This window comes from Rosa rugosa, chromosome 5, assembly GCF_958449725.1.
Source record: "Rosa rugosa chromosome 5, drRosRugo1.1, whole genome shotgun sequence".
NCBI classification, from domain to species: Eukaryota; Viridiplantae; Streptophyta; class Magnoliopsida; order Rosales; family Rosaceae; genus Rosa; species Rosa rugosa.
In genome coordinates this window covers 5,740,998-5,757,005 of record NC_084824.1, presented here as the reverse complement: position 1 = coordinate 5,757,005, position 16,008 = coordinate 5,740,998, and the positions used below count along the sequence as shown (strand labels likewise).

Here is a 16,008-nt window from a genome sequence, read left to right as displayed (position 1 = left end):
CCTAAAACCAACTAGAGAGAGAGAGAGAGAGAGTTCACTTCACCACTGATGGCGTCCCAAATGGCGATCCTTGCCCGGACCCGATCCCTGGCCAAAACCCTAAACGCAAACCCCACCTTCTTCAAAACCATCACCACCTTCTCATTTCTCTCTCAGGAGCCCCAACTCGCCGCCGAGCCCACTCAGCCGGCGGCCCCCGAGGTCCCGCTCCCTCCCAACCCCACCTCATACCCCGAAAACTGGCGCACTCCGCCGTCCTCCGCCGCGTCGGCTCAGTCTCTGCTCCCCCTAGGGTTCCTCCAGCAATCCCCGAGCTTCCAAATCCAGTCCCTCTCGCAGGACCTGGACTCGCAGGGACTGCTCAACGTCTTCGCCGATTGGATGACGTCACAGAAGTGGACGCAGATGAAGCAGCTGTTTGAGCTCTGGATAAGGTCGCTGGACAAGAACGGCAAGCCCAATAAGCCCGATGTGAGCTCTTATAATCACTACCTCAGGGCCAATCTCATGAGCGGAGCCTCGCCGGCGGAGATGCTGGATCTGGTGGCCAGCATGGAGGACCACGGCGTCGAGCCCAACACGGCGTCGTTTAATCTCGTCCTCAAGGCTATGCACGGCGGCAAAGAGTCCGAAGCCGCCGAGAAATTGCTCCAACGGTTAGCGCTCCTTGTCGAAAATGTGTATTGAATTTGTAGCTTAGATAGTTGTGCAGCTTTCGATTTTGTTTTAGATGAAATTTAGAGCTAAGCAGTAGTGTGTATGTGTTCGTATTGATGAATCCATTTGACTGTAATGTATCAGGATGTTGCAGACAGGCAATGTAGCACCGCCTGACGATGAGTCCTACAACATAGTTGTGAGCTTGCTCTTGCAATCGCACAGAGTTGATGCGGCTTTGAAGTATATAGATTTGACTTTAAAGTCTGGTTATATGGTGTCAATGCAAGTGTTCAAAGATTGTGTACAGGGATGCGTCAATACGGGGAGGCTAGATAGTTTGGTTTCGATAATTGACAAGTGCAAGGTACCTTTTTCTCATACCTAGGCTATGTGGAGTGAGCGGTGGAAATTTTACTTAATGTTCACTTATTATAGTTTGCTTATATGGTGCCATCAGTCAATGGATCAGAACAAAGCTCTTTGTCCGCCCTGGAACTTGTGCAACTATATTGCGGACGTGGCTTTGCAGGCGGATAATAGCAAGTTGGCAGTTCATGCCCTGAAATTTATGGCCAATTGGATTGCTCGAGGTGAGCAATCAAGGCCGGCTATTTATCTTTCTGTAGATGAAGGATTGCTTCTGTCAGCACTTGCAACTGCTGGCAGGACATATAGTAGTACTTTAGTGGATGCGTCATGGGCAATCTTACTACGCTCATTGCGACAAAAGAAGGTCCCTAATCCTGAATCTTACCTTGCAAAGATATCTGCCCTTGCGTCGCTGGGGGAGCTGGAGAGAGCTTTTATTACTCTTCGTGAATTTGAGACTACTTATGCTAATTCCAGTAAAGAAGTAGAAGAGGAGCTGTTCTCTCCATTCACCTCTTTATATCCATTGGTTGTGGCATGCTCCAAGACTGGTTTTGAAACTTTGGACTTGGTATGTTTTGATTCCCACTGCTATACTAAGTATCTCTAATTATGTAGATTAATAAGTTCAGACCATTCTTAGCTCTAATTCTATATATTCATCATATTTGGATAATTATTCTGCATATTTCTGTTTCAAATTTTGGAGACTAGTGATGCTATTTTGTATCTTAAAGCTTTGTCTACACAACTGCCATCATTTATTTTAGTTTTCATATTTGCTCGTTTTAGGAATACATATTGGACCTTAATATATGACAAACGATAATTGATCCCATTAAAGTCTAAGAGATAAAGAGAGGTGATGTCTCAGAGGACCTTTATATACTATTACACACTGAATGCTTTTTTATATGTTTCTAATGCATCTTTCTAACTAGAAACATATACTATTTCTCAGGTGTATTTTCAGTTAGAGAGTTTGAGCCGTGCAGACCCTCCTTACAAGTCTGTTGCTGCTTTGAATTGTATTGTATTAGGTTGTGCAAATATCTGGGACCTTGACCGTGCTTACCAAACTTTCGAGGCAATTAGTTCCACCTTTGGATTGACCCCTGATATTCATTCATACAATGCTCTTATGCATGCTTTTGGGAAGCTGAAGAAGGTAATATTTCAGTGGTTTTATCTCTCTGAGACTTTATTGACTCACCATGCCTGCCTTTTACTTCTGTTTTAGTGATGTGCATTTGAATAGCTTGTTTCCCCCCTCCCCCAATGCCTAGTCACATAGGATAGATTTTGAGTTATGTTGTTCTTGAAGAAATAATTACTAGTAGTTGTGGCATATGCTCAGGAAAATGTATTTGGTAGGGCTATATTTAGACCCATTTGCTACTCAAGGAACTGAGGCAGAATCATAATTTGCATATACAATCGTGCACATTAGACCTGCAAGCATCTTGCTAAAATATTTCAATAATGTTTGACAGACTTCGGAAGCTGCAAGAGTATTTGAACACTTGGTGAGTTTGGGTGTCAGACCCAATGCAATGTCATATTCGTTACTTGTAGATGCTCATCTCATCAACAGAGATCCAAAAGCTGCCCTCTCCGTAATCAAGGAAATGGTAATTTCATCCTTTTGTAATCCATGGGCTCGCATTCAGTTTCCTTTGTATATGTTTTTGCTGCCTCTGCAGAGAAGCTTATATATGTATAACATCTTTGGACAGGTAAATTCTGGGTTTGAACCTTCAAAAGAAACGCTAAAAAAGGTCAAGAGACGATGTATGCGAGAGATGGACTATGAGAGTGATGATCTCGTGGAAGATTTTGCCAAAAGGTTCAACCTTCGAATGGATGGAGAGGCTCGCAGAAACAGATTGTTTGAACTTAATTATAGCACTGGATATGCATAATAGTAATAGGTAATTAACTTGCACACTCGGTCCCCCTAAATTAGGTCTCTTCTTCAACCACTTTCATGATTGTGTGCTTGCTCTTGTAGGTCTGCTTCGCCTTGATTTGGAAAATCTGACACAACATGAGATTCAGCTCCCTCTCGCAATGCAACTTTCATCCGTATTTGTATATTACTGTGTGCGCTCAATTTTGAGTCTTGGGCAGGATGAATGCTAGGATAATAGTTTTATTCAATCTTCCGTCTTCTGTATTCTTTTTGTGCTTTTTTGAGGAAAACTAAAAGAGCTGTAGATTGTTAGACGACAGAAAATATTTTAGGTTGCTAATAATTATGGGATGATGATGTCTCATTTTTTTCTTTACTTTCTTTCAGACTATTTCTGTTACTGTTGTTTATAGAGCGACTTTTGTGCCTAAAACTTTTTTTTAAATTTATAGAACATATAAGCAATTTAGCTGTCACAAGTGGAATGACACTGTTACATACAGATAATATAAGCATCAATGGAGGAAACTCAAAAAAAGAAATAAAGCATTTGGTAACCCTCCCAGAAGAAGCTGAAGTTTAGATTTTGGTTAGTTGATTGAAGAACAAGTTCTCTTCATTCGGGATTGAAAGTGAACTTCAATGGAAGAAGCACATCTATATATATAGAAAATGGAATGAACTAGTTTTATCGATATAACAGAATGAACCAGTTGCCTGAAGCAACGAACAAGAAATCTGGGAATCAAATGGAATGAACTAGTTTTATCGATATAACAGAATGAACCAGTTGCCTGAAGCAACGACCAAGAAATCTGATGAACCAGTTGCCTGAAGCAACGAACAAGAAATCTGGGAATCAAAGATGCATGTCCATTTGAAAACTTGCTTGGGAAAGAAATCGATGAAATTGAAAGAGGACATGCCGAATTATGACATTAACATTGTGCTAAAAAACAATGCTTTTCTCTTGCACTAGTAGCGATCAAGTCTCTTTGGAGATCACTTACAAATTGGTAATAGTAGTACAACAACAGTCAAAAGTTCAATGAGCATTTCAATTTTCTAACCTATAGATGAAGCCTGTGACTCCATAGATATTATTTTCTCTTTCCATTCTCTCTCGGAGCTTTTATTTCCCCGTAAAAATCCACCGCGATCTTCGTAAGTTGACCCACCAAAATCAAACAGCAGCATCAACTTGTACTTGTAGCACCCTCGATCATCCTATGCTAGACCTCTTATGATGTTGAAATTGCAGCAGCCTTCTGAAATAGAACATATGATATAAAGTATAAGTTCAATCCAAAATGGTTACTTCAAATTCAAAAGGAAGAGTTAAGGACTGTAAAATCCTTACCTTCTTTTGCTCTTCCAAGTTTGCTTTTATCAGGGAGTAAATGGCAACACCAGCAATTGCTATTGCAGTACCAATCCCAGTTTGTGTAGAGATCCTGTTGCCTGCGAATATGGATTTCATATATGAAGAGTTAATCAACCATGGCAAGCAACAGCATCATAGTAAAGAGTGGAACAATGAAAGATGAGAACAACTACCAAACACAACAATGGAGAACCCGATCACAAAGACACGTTTCAACACATTTCCAACTGCATGCGTTAGTGGTGCAACTCGTTCCAAAGTGTTGGTAGCAAGCTGCAATCAAAACCCAAGAAATAGTTAATAATGCAAAATGGGCAATCAACTGCATAGCATAAAAGCCAAGCCGTATATGTAAATGTATCAAATACCATGCATGTTTTCAGTTATATGCAGCAAGCGTGTCAATCGCTTACCTGATTGTACAGATGATAAAACATTCCAATCCAGAATAAATCAGACACAAATTTGTAAATGCCTACTTTGGCAATTGCATCCCTAAAACCATATTGCATCAGTTTGGGTCCTTCAATCTGACAGCAAAACAAAAGCATTCAATAGTTATCTTTGAAAATTAATTCCAAACTCAAAAGCTGATTTCTATGAAAAGAAACAAACTTACAATTAGTGCTGGTGGGATGCAAACCAAGAGAGCAATTATTGAAATGTAGGCGTATACATTTGTACTGTCCATTCCTGTCTGTGATGTCAAATGATATATTCAGATTAATGAAACCAAATAACGAAGAAAAACAGAAAAAAGATAACTGGCTTGATTAAATTTAGTTGAGCCTGCTTACCATGGCTTTTTTGGAATAGATACTTCTGTAGGTGAATGCAATGTTGGAAATCATTGCACTACCAAAGCCAAGCCAGTTGAAAGAGAGTTCAGTCAGTGATGCCATTGACACACCTAAAATACAAGTTAACTTCAGTCCATTGAACTCAAGGCATGTGAGAGAGATGATATGACATTACATAAAAGGATGGAAGAAGATGAAAGAGGAACGAGTTTGTTACCAATGACAACAGGGGCTAATGAGAGCCACAAGGACAAGGGAATGTGATGCCCCAAAACAAACTGAGAAGCAGAAGCATTGAAGAACGGCTCCAGGGCTGTATGAGGAAGAGCACACATCAGTAAACTAACAGTAAACTAGTTTGTTTTGAGACAGAAACTGTCATCATAAAGAAAGATAAACTTGTTTGTCTCTCATTTCTACTAGTAATTCAAAAGCATATATCAGTAAACTAGCAAGAGCAATGCTTGCTAATCACAAACCAATTTACCAAACTCAAATAGAACTACTGCAAGGTTCATTTACAGACTGAACATTGACAATGTACAACTGGTTAGACAGTACTGAGATATGTCTTTGCATTTCAATTGATTGATCATCAACAGACACAGATGAATGAACAATCCAACATTTGTTATAGCATTCATACCTTTAATGGTGTGTGTAAAAGACACGGCAACAGCTGCAAAAGAGACATTGGACATGACATGTCCGAGAGCGTGACAAAATGCAACTGGGGTCAGCAGTGCCAATTGCTCCTTGTCAATCGGCTGGCGAAAGATTTACATGATCTAGTTAGTAGTAGTCATATTGTGACTTTGAAGATAGAAGATAACAAACAGTTGCAGAAAGAAACAAATACTTACTGCACGCTTCGGCAATCCAACAGACCAAGAAACAAGACAGTACACCACTCCAACAAGGAGATGTATAACAGAAACAAAACTGTAAAAGGAAGCAAAAGATAAAATCCCACCAATCAATCTTGTGAATAACAGTAAAATGAGGCTCAGTAAAGAACTATTGAATCCCTTGGCAAAGGTGAAAATCTTACTATGGATATGGGAAATAATTGTAGACCTTCTTGTTCAGTATATTGAAGATGACATTCAAGAAATACCTGAAAAATTAAAAAGCCAAAAAACATGAACATCTATCTGCATTGACCTCCACAAAATTAATTGAGAAAAAAAAAAAATATCTGACTACTTACCACATGAAGAAAAAAAAGCCAGTGATCAAGAAAGGAAATTTCTCAAGAAAGCTCTTTGACCTGCACTCAAAAAATCAAGAACTTATTATAAAAATTTAAAAGGGTCTACAAACAAAAATTACAAAAGCACCAGAAACCAAAGTAAAAAAGGAATGGAAAATTCTAACCCCTCAGTAATCTCAATCTCAGCACCATCTGAAGCAGCCTTCACCACCGGAAATTCAACAGTCCCTCGCCGTCTCAGGTGTTGACTCCAGCCGGAAAATCCCGTTGACAACGCCGGAACTCTTAGTTTCTCCGGCAACGGCGAAAAGGCCAAGCTTGAGGAAGACAGAGACCGAGACTTGAGGGCAACATTGGAAGGTGAAATCCTATTGGGTGATAAGTAAAGCGAGGAAATTTGATTAGTTCGGATTGGGGAGCGAACTGGGGTGATCATTGAAGCCATTTTCAGTGCCCAAAAACAAAGTGTCGACGAATTGAACAGGGTTGGAGTAGCTAAGCAAAAACAGAGGAATTATATTAAAAGCAATATATGAACGGTGAAAACGAGGAGATGGGTTTGTTTATATTAAAAATGATGAACGGAGAAAACAGAGAGCAGGAAAAGATAGAGACGGCACTTTTTTTTTTTTTTTTTTTAAATGGAAAGAGAATCACAGAATCCACAAAAACTTATTGCTTGGTTTTGAGAAACTAGTAAGTTTTGCAACACAGAATCTGAATACCCAACAGTGTTTTAAGTATCTGAGATCATAGAGGTTGTGAAAAGGTGGAGTAAAGGTTAACAATAATGGAGAGAGAAAGACTGTTAACTACTGAAGAAGAAGAAGAAGAGGGTGAGAGAGACTGGTGGGGACTGGGGAGTGATAGGTGCATTGGCATGGCTGTTGTTTCTTGTTTGTCTTGGAGCTCAAGTTTACCCACCAAACTTGAAATGCTCTTTGTTTTTCATTGCTGTCATTGTTGCTGTAAAAGGTTTATATATAAGATGCTCATAAAGTTGTTGAGCATGAATGCTTAGTGTTCATGAAGGACTAGATCAACCAAAAACCACATACAGTAGTCAATCTATGACTATGTAACATTGATGTTGTATAAACCGTATAATATATGAAGAACTAGCCAGATCATGCAGCATTTGGAGTCAGAATATTTTTGTTTAGAAGAAAACTGTTGTCAATAATGGCGCTTGGACATAACAAACCAACCACCTTGATTATATTTTTGTTAATTAAATTCTATATTAGAAGAAAAAATGAATCATGTTTGAAAATGGCCGGCTTTCTACTTGTGTGTTCTTATTTCTTTTTCATAGGAGTTAATGTTATGAAAGCTAAATTGGCTCAACAAAAACATGATATTAGCAAAAAGTCAAATGAGAACAAAATAACAAAAGTTCAGAAAAAATTTCTCGGAAAAGCCACAAATATTACTTAAGCACACAAAAGTCAAAAGAGTAATTAGCTTAATAACATTTGTTCTATTCTTGTTAGGAATCAAATTTTTTAAAATGAAATTTAATGAGGTATTTCCGTTATTCTTAATTTGTGATATATAAATCGGAAATTTCAAAATGGAGTACTATTAGAGAGATCGACCAGGAGTTAGTTAATAACTTGATCTGAATTCAACCAAAAGTGGAAGGGGGTGACGATCGAACTGATGACCATTGACGAACTGGTAGAAGCAAACTGCAGCCGCCAAATATATATAATGTTGTATTACTAAACTTGGTAACTTCGTGATCTATGAATCACGAAAGTTAGTTACTCTGGATAGTTAGGTCATCAAGAATATTAACTACCGTGAAGAATAAACTATTGGCTTTCTCAGTTTCTCCTCCAATAAATGTAGGGAGAAGGAGAAGAAAGATAAGGGCGCATGGTGTCCAACGTATGCAGTTGCAAATGGGTGTCAATTAGGCTGTCTTTGTCACTCATCCTCAGCCTCCATTATTGGCAAGCCAAGGTCGCTGCTCTCTTTTTATACCATCATTATTATTCTATCTTTTGCAACAAATAAGAATTGTATCGATTCTTCAACTATTTCGCGGTCTTTTGACGTTATTGTCATCATTAAACATGGGAGTTGTCAGATCCACTGTTCATGGCAAACGATGAATCTTCTATCATTTTGTGAAATACGAGATATTTTTAGATACCGCAACATTGATAGAGCTGACAAGAAAGTAAGATTACAGAAAAACTGAGTCATACGATCCGTAACAAGATAATTTTCAGAAATGTTTCCGATTTCAATTTGAACTTTGCTAAACTTTTCGAATAAGAAAATATCTACTATGCTTTCTGGTTAATGCTTTTGTGAAAGTTGTTGGGGACTTGGGGTTCAAAAGCTGATGGTCGTTGTGGAGGCATGGGTGGTGTGTGTTGGTGTTGGTTCTCAAACTTCAAACCGTGGTCTCATTTGATTCGCAGAAACATAAATAATTTATCTATCTTTCCATAGAATGAGAAATTAAATTTTTCATGAACTTTCAATTCCGGTGTTTGATATTGATAATAGGGAAAATATCACAAATTGTCATTGAGTTATGACCCATTCGACACTTAACTCACTGTATTTTCAACAATATCACTTAACTTACTCACTTTTATATCCGTCTTTCACTTAACTCACTGTCGTTAATTCTACCGTTAAAAGCCATTAAAATTGAGGGTATATTTGTCTAAACACTAAAAAAATGTATTTCTAACTTAAAAAAAAAAAATTCTAAAACAAAAAAGACAAATTTGTTATAAACTAGAGAATTAGAGAGAGATAGAATAGAGAAACAAATGTAGGAGGAGGTAGAAGTGTGTATTTCATTCTCATTAGACCCCTTTATATAGGAGTAATATTTACATCATAAGGACATAACTAATGAGTATTTACAGTGGACAACCACATTTATATAATATTTATAACACTCCCCCTTGGATGTCCACCACTAAATGATATGGTGTTGGACGCGCTTAATGTTGCCTCATCAAAAACCTTGCCAGGTAACAAAAACCCAGTGGGACAAAAACAACCCTGGTCGAAGGAGAAAAAGAGTACAACGCGCATATGTCCTAGGTAGCATATTTTGAATGCTCCCCCTGATGAGAATCTCCCCCTGATTTTTGCAAGCTTCAATCATGTATGTAATAAAATACATGCACCATGTATATTAGATATGGTGTGTCGATTACATAGGTGAGACTATGTGTGCTTTGCATAAAAGGGGACTCATCATGAATTGCAATTCCTGCGAAGGTTAGGGTAATACCAATAAAACTATAAATCTTACCTCAAGTAGAACCAATTTCATATGCTCAAATTATAGATAAAGATATTAGTTAAAGAATAACAATATAAAGGAACAACAATTGACACATTTACCTTTATACAATATTCCGAGCATTGAAATTTAAGTATGGCATACTTAGCCATAGATATCAATTTGTGTAATTGATAATTTCATATAGGCTCAATATGAGCTCTAGATAAATTCATAACTTTGTGAAAGTTAGAATATGTTGCAACATTATGAGTATGATTCGAATTCGATTTCTTAGTCTTGTCATAGTACTCAGTGAGGCAATAAGTCACTTTGACCATAATTGAATGAGTATGTATGAGCTTTAGACTTTTGATTCCATGAGTGAGCTTTAAGCTCATTCATTCATGGACTTGCCTTTGGCAATATGATCCATTAAGGATTTGATTAAGCAATATGCTTATAATGACACATAGGATTTGGGGATTTGCTTTTAGCAATTTGCCTTTAAGATCTTCATATTAGCCAAGACAACATGCCATAAGTCTCTCGTCAATATAACACTGTACTTATAGAAAAGTTGTCGCTTGGAGAAGAATGATAAGTCCCATGTCTCTATAAAGAGACTTGTGTCATAGTGATTTTAATTCACTAGAATGAACACCCTCTTGTATTTTAGGGGTTATAAAGTCCAAATATATCATCACGTTTACAATATTCAAATTCATTGGAATCACCTCTTTCCAATTTGGCCAATAGTATGATTTGTCGACACAATGAAACGTGGTAGTATATAGCCCTTGATGATATTTAGTTGCAACTACAGATGAGATATCATCAATGATCATCAATTAGAGATCTATCACACATTCAAAATATATGCATGCATTAGCTATAATAAGCTTATTCATATCAGGTACCCTTGCCTCTTTTAGGGCATTTGTTGTCTCTCAAGGACAAATTAATTAAAGAATGTGAATCTTTGTATAACCTCATGAAGAGCGTTATAGGGCTTGTATAATCTTCCCTTATAGGGAGCTTGATTTGAAACATTGGACTTGGTGAATATATTCCACATAAATTCGCGCCGTTACATTAGTCTTTCCTCCCCCTAACGGCGGGAAGACTATCAGATTTGACCACACAAAATATGTGTTCATAAATATTGGATTGAAAATCCATTGGTGGGTGGCAGGCCCAAACCAATTTTTAGGTCAAAAAGATAATGAATTGAGATTTTTTCTCAAAATTAAAATGAGATATGGTAGATAAAATCTCACACCAATTCACATTTTTTATGAACGATATTTCTCCCCCTAATGGCGGGAGGATTGTCTTATTATAGTGACAACTCGCAACTATGCGATAAATTATAATGCCCTTATTAGGAAGGTATGCAACTGTTGTTGTATTATACAACAATGTGAAGTATGTATGTAGATGAATCTACATGACATAGAAGATAAAATAAAGACACATTGGTCACGCCAAAATAATTTTTATTTGGCTCAATGAAAATTTTAATTCATGATATAGTATACACTAGTATACTCATAGTTGATTAATACAACTTAATTTAGGTGAAAATTTCATCACCAAAAATATGCAATATATTCCACATAGGTAACATAATACGAGCTCGATCAGTTGGAGCCGGCCATCAATCAAGATCTGCAGCTCTTGAGATGATTGTTACCTTAGCTTTTTAAGCATCAATTGTGAAAAACTATCAACAATTACAATGGATCATGTCCATAGTTGCATTATATGCATGTAAGACAACTATGTTTGTCATTATATTTATCATGAACATTCATGGTTCAAATTGAATTTATTAATGAACACGTGGTTCATATTATTGTTTGACACTGAAAACAAATGTCAAAATTATATACTCAAATTTCGAGTCTGGGACAGTAGTCCATATGGGTATAAGCATATACTCAAATAAATAATAGATTTAGGGATCATAGCCCTCATACTCAAAACATTTGGTTTGAGTCTTCACAATTAGAAGCATGTTCTAAAAGTGGAGTGAACAGAGGTTCACATGTACTCATAAAGAGAAGGGACAAAGGTCCTGACATAATTGGAGATCAAGAAACAAGATGTTTCGATCTATTTGATTGTATAACAATCAGTGGAGGAATTTTAAGTCCACATGTAATTGAATCAAGAAACATGTAGTTTCGATCTCATTATAAATTGACAATTTTATATCAAATTATCAGATAAGATAATAAGAGGAAATCAAAATGAAGTTGTCAAACTCATGAAAATACATACCTCGATTATGTTGAAAATATAATTAATATTGTTGATATCAATTGGTGAGTAACAGAATATTCTAAAATAGAGACAGATTCACTTAGAGTCAATAATTGAAACATGCATTAATATAACATTATAACAAAATAATCAAAAATCCGTTGTAGTGTAATTGGTTAGGATATTTGGTTCTCACCCAAAAAGACCTGGGTTCAAGTCCTAGTGATAGAAAATAATTTTGTTATTTTTTCACAAACAACATAATCATATGAGGTAGATATGACAAAAATAATCATAAGACATTAATATAAATAACTATGGTAAGTATCAAATAATGGTAATAGGATGAGTTACTTAACAATAATTACTGGAGAATGGTAATAAAATTGATAATAAAATGAGTTATTAATAACAATAACTACAAGATAATGGTAATTGAAAACATTATCATGATAATTGTAACTTTTGCAACAAATTCTCATGACAAATTCAGTTATGAAAGAATTGTAATAAAGATAATTTAAACATAATAAATGTGATTAAACTATAAAGATAATGAAATGTAATTACGTTTAATCGATGCCAAAACATAGGCTTAAAATGACTAAACAAAATAAATAGAGACAAAAAAAGCGCCTAAACATAGGCTTAAAATTTATCGGTGTCAAGAAAAACCGCCGCTGATCATGTAATCAATATGTTTTCCATTGTCCACAAAAAAATCAGAGACTTTGAGCTTGTTATCTTCACTGATAGATTCTCCACATAATTTTAGTTGGGAGGTAATCATATGTATAGTGGAATTGAAAATCAGTGACAGATTTAAAGTTCTGAAGGCGCAAAATGCGTCCATTCATATCGTGCTCTAGATAGAACAATGGTTTCTGGTGAGCAAATCGATCAGCCAATGCTTGCCAAATCTCAAGTGGATATTTCACTGTAAGGTAATCATCTTTTAGGATCTTATCAAGATGATAACGCAAGAAAATCATAGGCTTGGCGGGATCTTGCACAGATGACTTATTGTCAACTTTGATGGCATTTCCAAAGTTTTTAGCCATAAGGTGAATTTCAGCATCAAATAGTTCTTGTCAGAAATTTTAAGAGGATCATAGTCCAATTTTGTTAGATGCATCATCTTTCTACAAAGAGAAAAGATGAGATATATTAGGATCCATAATTATTAGAACACTATGTTCTATGAAAAATTCATATACGAAACAAAGGTTTCGAAGAGTTCATAAATATGAACAATGGATCCCATAGGGAACACACGAGAAAAACATTCGTGTGATGTCTATAGAACTATAGGTTCTAAGACTACTCGGTCAGAGGACTCGAGTCTTGAGCAATGGAACATGTAGTTCTCATTGTCGTATATGAAATATAAATTTTCAACAATTATATTATATAAAAGATACATACAAATATATGTAAATGATCGCATAAAGAAAATTGATATTCATCTAGGAGAGAAAGAAGAAAAACTCATAGATCATTAGCCTTGGTCATAAGCAACTATGTTGCACCATAAAGCTTGCGGATCATCATGGAGTTCAAAGAAGAAGAAGAAGAAAAATAAGAGCAAATTCGTGCTGATAACGTGTTATAAACTAGAGAATTAGAGAGAGATAGAATAGAGAAACAAATGTAGGAGGAGGTAGAAGTGTGTATTTCATTCTCATTAGACCCCTTTATATAGGAGTAATATTTACATCATAAGGACATAACTAATGAGTATTTACAGTGGACAACCACATTTATATAATATTTATAACAAATTTTTTTTTTTTCAAATTATACTTAAATTAAAATAAAATTCTTTTTTATTAGAAATTTCAGAAATTAAAAAAATTGAAAAAAAAATCTAATAAATTTAGAATTTTTTTTAAGTTAAAAATGTATTTTTAAGCGTTTTGACAAATATACCCTCAATTTTAACAGTTTCTAACGACAGTGAGTTAAGTGAAAGACGGATGTAAAAGTGAGTGAGTTAAGTGATATTGTTGAAAATACAGTGAGTTAAGTGTCGAATAAGTCATAACTCAGTGACTATTTGTAATTTTTTGCCTTGATAATATAAGGAAAATTTCAAAAAGTTGTCAAAAATATTTGTAATTAATGCAACAAAATAATGAAATGTGAGCAATAAATGCAAGAAAAGAATGAGAGAAAATGAATAAGAAGGAACCACTGTTCCCCTTATTTTTCCTTCTTTAAGGAAAATATTTCTGTTTCTTCTGCATCCCGAACACAAAAAGGATTAATATTCCTTTTCCGCAGCTTCAATTTTGCGAATCAAACGAGACAAAAAGGTTTGTTTTGTGTTTGGGAATATAATCCCACTCACTCAAAACTAAGTGTAATAACTTTGGGCCTACCTATAAAGCCCAATAACATAACAGCATCAACTTCCCTTTGGATCAAAATTGGAAAACCTAGCTAACAACAGAACAAGGAAATTGCTTTGGTTTCTGTTTTCTAAATTCAGTTTTCAACCTAAAACAAATTTTGGACCATTTAACAGCACAGAGACCCCCTTTTTCTTTTCCTCTGCTTGTTTTACTGAGCGAAAAATATTTATTTATAAAAATAATTAGAGACTAATGAAAGGTGGTGGTGGTGGCGGTGGCGGCAAACCAAGAGAAGAAGAACAAGACGGCATGTCCGTACACTCTCCCTGCAAGGCTCCTCCTTCCTCTGCTTCTTCTCTACCCAAGGTCCCCACTTTCTCTCTCTCTCTCTCTCTATAGATACATATATACATGATTTAATTGTGTTCAATTTTATGGTCAATAGGAGCAATCACAGGTTGAATTGGAGCTCAGACTGTTAGAAGCTCTTGCAATTTATCCTCCAGTCAAATTGCAAGGCAGGTTTTTCAGTTTCTTATCTTTAAATTTCAAATCTTTATTATCTTGTGAGTGTAGTTTTGTGAGAATTGTGTGGAAAAGTATAGGATTTGGGTGCGTTTATAGAGGCGTTTTAGCAGCATCTGGGTGTAATTACAGTACTGATCGAGTCTTGTCTTTTGAGAATTTTCGACCCTGCAAATGCTCAACTAGTCAATAGTTCATGTTTGGTACTGATTTTGGAGTATAGTTATCAGTTTTAATGAGTTGAATATGGAATGTGATGTCTAAGTTGGGAGTAATCATTGGATAAGTGCAATTAGCTCTCATATTTGGAGAAACTGTGGTGGAGTCAATGCACATTGAGTAATCGACAAGAGAATCAAAGACGAAATCAATTTCCATTTTTCGTCTTATATTATAAATGGATTTGCAGGCATACATAAGTAATCAAGAACGTGTTTACCTGCAGGCATACATCGTCACTTTGTGCTTTATGGGCTAATGGAGTTCCTGAGGAGAAGGTTTGTTCTGCTTCCTCGGTTTTCTAACAGTTTTCCAATGAACCTACAATTTCTGATTCACAGTTTCGTGTGTTTCTTTCAGCTTTGATCGCAACTTCTCTTCTGACGAGGTTTTGCAATTGCTGGATCGGTTCTATAACTTGGAAATGCTGGTATGTAACTAATTTGAGTCGGTCAGTTTTTTTCATATTTCTATTTTTGCTATTTTCTTTGATTATTCTTTTGTTGTCCTTTTAATTTCAAATCCCCATATCAAACATATCTATATAGACTCAATAGGAGGTTCATTGAGTGAGGGATTATTGTATACACCTAGAATCATTTATTCAATAAGAATAAATTTCAAAGTTCAGACCATCTATGTACCTGTCCATTGCACTCTATGATTAAAGAGGCGAATGGCTCAGTCTTGGGAACATTTTAACACTTTTCCTCTCTTGTTACAGAAACCAGACGAGGAGGAGATGGACATCTTGAATCATGAGGAAGAATTTAGCTTGCCTCAAAGTTTCTTTGTTAAGGAGGAATCTTAACTCTTTTGTTTTTGTATAGATTGCTTATTTTGTTTGAACTTTTTTATTCATTTTGCGTTCAAGATGATAGTTTTCAAATCTGTTGTGCTAGCTAGACGGTGTCTTCTTGGTTATTGCCATATGGTATTATGGCTTCATGCTATCACAATTGAATTTATGTATAATTGACCTTGTTTTTCCGAATTTATGTTAGATATCAGGCTATCAGCACAGATATTTCCCCATGGCAGCACT

General features: G+C 35.9%; 3 protein-coding genes across 3 annotated transcripts; 2 read left to right on the top strand and 1 right to left on the bottom strand.

Annotated features, from left to right (window-relative positions):
* The first annotated feature begins 4 nt into the window (after positions 1-4).
* LOC133708918 (pentatricopeptide repeat-containing protein At1g26460, mitochondrial) lies at positions 5-3,317 on the top strand. Its single transcript, XM_062134497.1, has 7 exons — positions 5-656; positions 802-1,024; positions 1,118-1,600; positions 1,991-2,197; positions 2,523-2,660; positions 2,766-2,960; positions 3,041-3,317. The coding sequence occupies exons 1-6, from the start codon at positions 49-51 to the stop codon at positions 2,949-2,951; spliced, it is 1,845 nt and encodes a 614-aa protein (XP_061990481.1). The 5' UTR covers positions 5-48; the 3' UTR covers positions 2,952-2,960; positions 3,041-3,317.
* A 529-nt stretch (positions 3,318-3,846) lies between these two features.
* On the bottom strand, positions 3,847-7,208 carry LOC133708919 (triose phosphate/phosphate translocator, chloroplastic-like). The gene is made up of 12 exons (XM_062134498.1): positions 6,503-7,208; positions 6,336-6,395; positions 6,177-6,242; positions 5,989-6,067; positions 5,772-5,892; positions 5,343-5,438; positions 5,123-5,235; positions 4,945-5,022; positions 4,739-4,855; positions 4,499-4,598; positions 4,302-4,402; positions 3,847-4,209 (listed from the first exon to the last, which is right to left on the bottom strand). Exons 1-12 carry the CDS (start codon positions 6,781-6,783, stop codon positions 4,183-4,185), a joined length of 1,239 nt encoding a protein of 412 aa, XP_061990482.1. The 5' UTR covers positions 6,784-7,208; the 3' UTR covers positions 3,847-4,182.
* Positions 7,209-14,406: 7,198 nt separating this feature from the next.
* Positions 14,407-15,988, top strand: LOC133712517 (uncharacterized). The gene is made up of 5 exons (XM_062138621.1): positions 14,407-14,585; positions 14,665-14,737; positions 15,190-15,241; positions 15,324-15,393; positions 15,688-15,988. The coding sequence occupies exons 1-5, from the start codon at positions 14,472-14,474 to the stop codon at positions 15,772-15,774; spliced, it is 396 nt and encodes a 131-aa protein (XP_061994605.1). The 5' UTR covers positions 14,407-14,471; the 3' UTR covers positions 15,775-15,988.
* Positions 15,989-16,008: the final 20 nt, after the last annotated feature.

What these genes read in the sequence shown, in the direction of transcription:
- LOC133708918 (XM_062134497.1), top strand. Translation starts at nt 49, where the DNA reads ATGGCGTCCCAAATGGCGATCCTTGCCCGGACCCGATCCCTGGCCAAA. An exon ending in CGATAATTGACAAGTGCAAG is followed by an intron (nt 1,025 to 1,117) that starts GTACCTTTTTCT and finishes TGGTGCCATCAG; the next exon opens with TCAATGGATCAGAACAAAGC. An exon ending in TCTCCGTAATCAAGGAAATG is followed by an intron (nt 2,661 to 2,765) that starts GTAATTTCATCC and finishes ATCTTTGGACAG; the next exon opens with GTAAATTCTGGGTTTGAACC.
- LOC133708919 (XM_062134498.1), bottom strand. Translation starts at nt 6,783, where the DNA reads ATGGCTTCAATGATCACCCCAGTTCGCTCCCCAATCCGAACTAATCAA. An exon ending in TTTATCATCTGTACAATCAG is followed by an intron (nt 4,599 to 4,738) that starts GTAAGCGATTGA and finishes TTTTGATTGCAG; the next exon opens with CTTGCTACCAACACTTTGGA. An exon ending in ACTTGGAAGAGCAAAAGAAG is followed by an intron (nt 4,210 to 4,301) that starts GTAAGGATTTTA and finishes GTTCTATTTCAG; the next exon opens with AAGGCTGCTGCAATTTCAAC.
- LOC133712517 (XM_062138621.1), top strand. Translation starts at nt 14,472, where the DNA reads ATGAAAGGTGGTGGTGGTGGCGGTGGCGGCAAACCAAGAGAAGAAGAA. An exon ending in CTGCTTCTTCTCTACCCAAG is followed by an intron (nt 14,586 to 14,664) that starts GTCCCCACTTTC and finishes TATGGTCAATAG; the next exon opens with GAGCAATCACAGGTTGAATT. An exon ending in ATGGAGTTCCTGAGGAGAAG is followed by an intron (nt 15,242 to 15,323) that starts GTTTGTTCTGCT and finishes TGTTTCTTTCAG; the next exon opens with CTTTGATCGCAACTTCTCTT.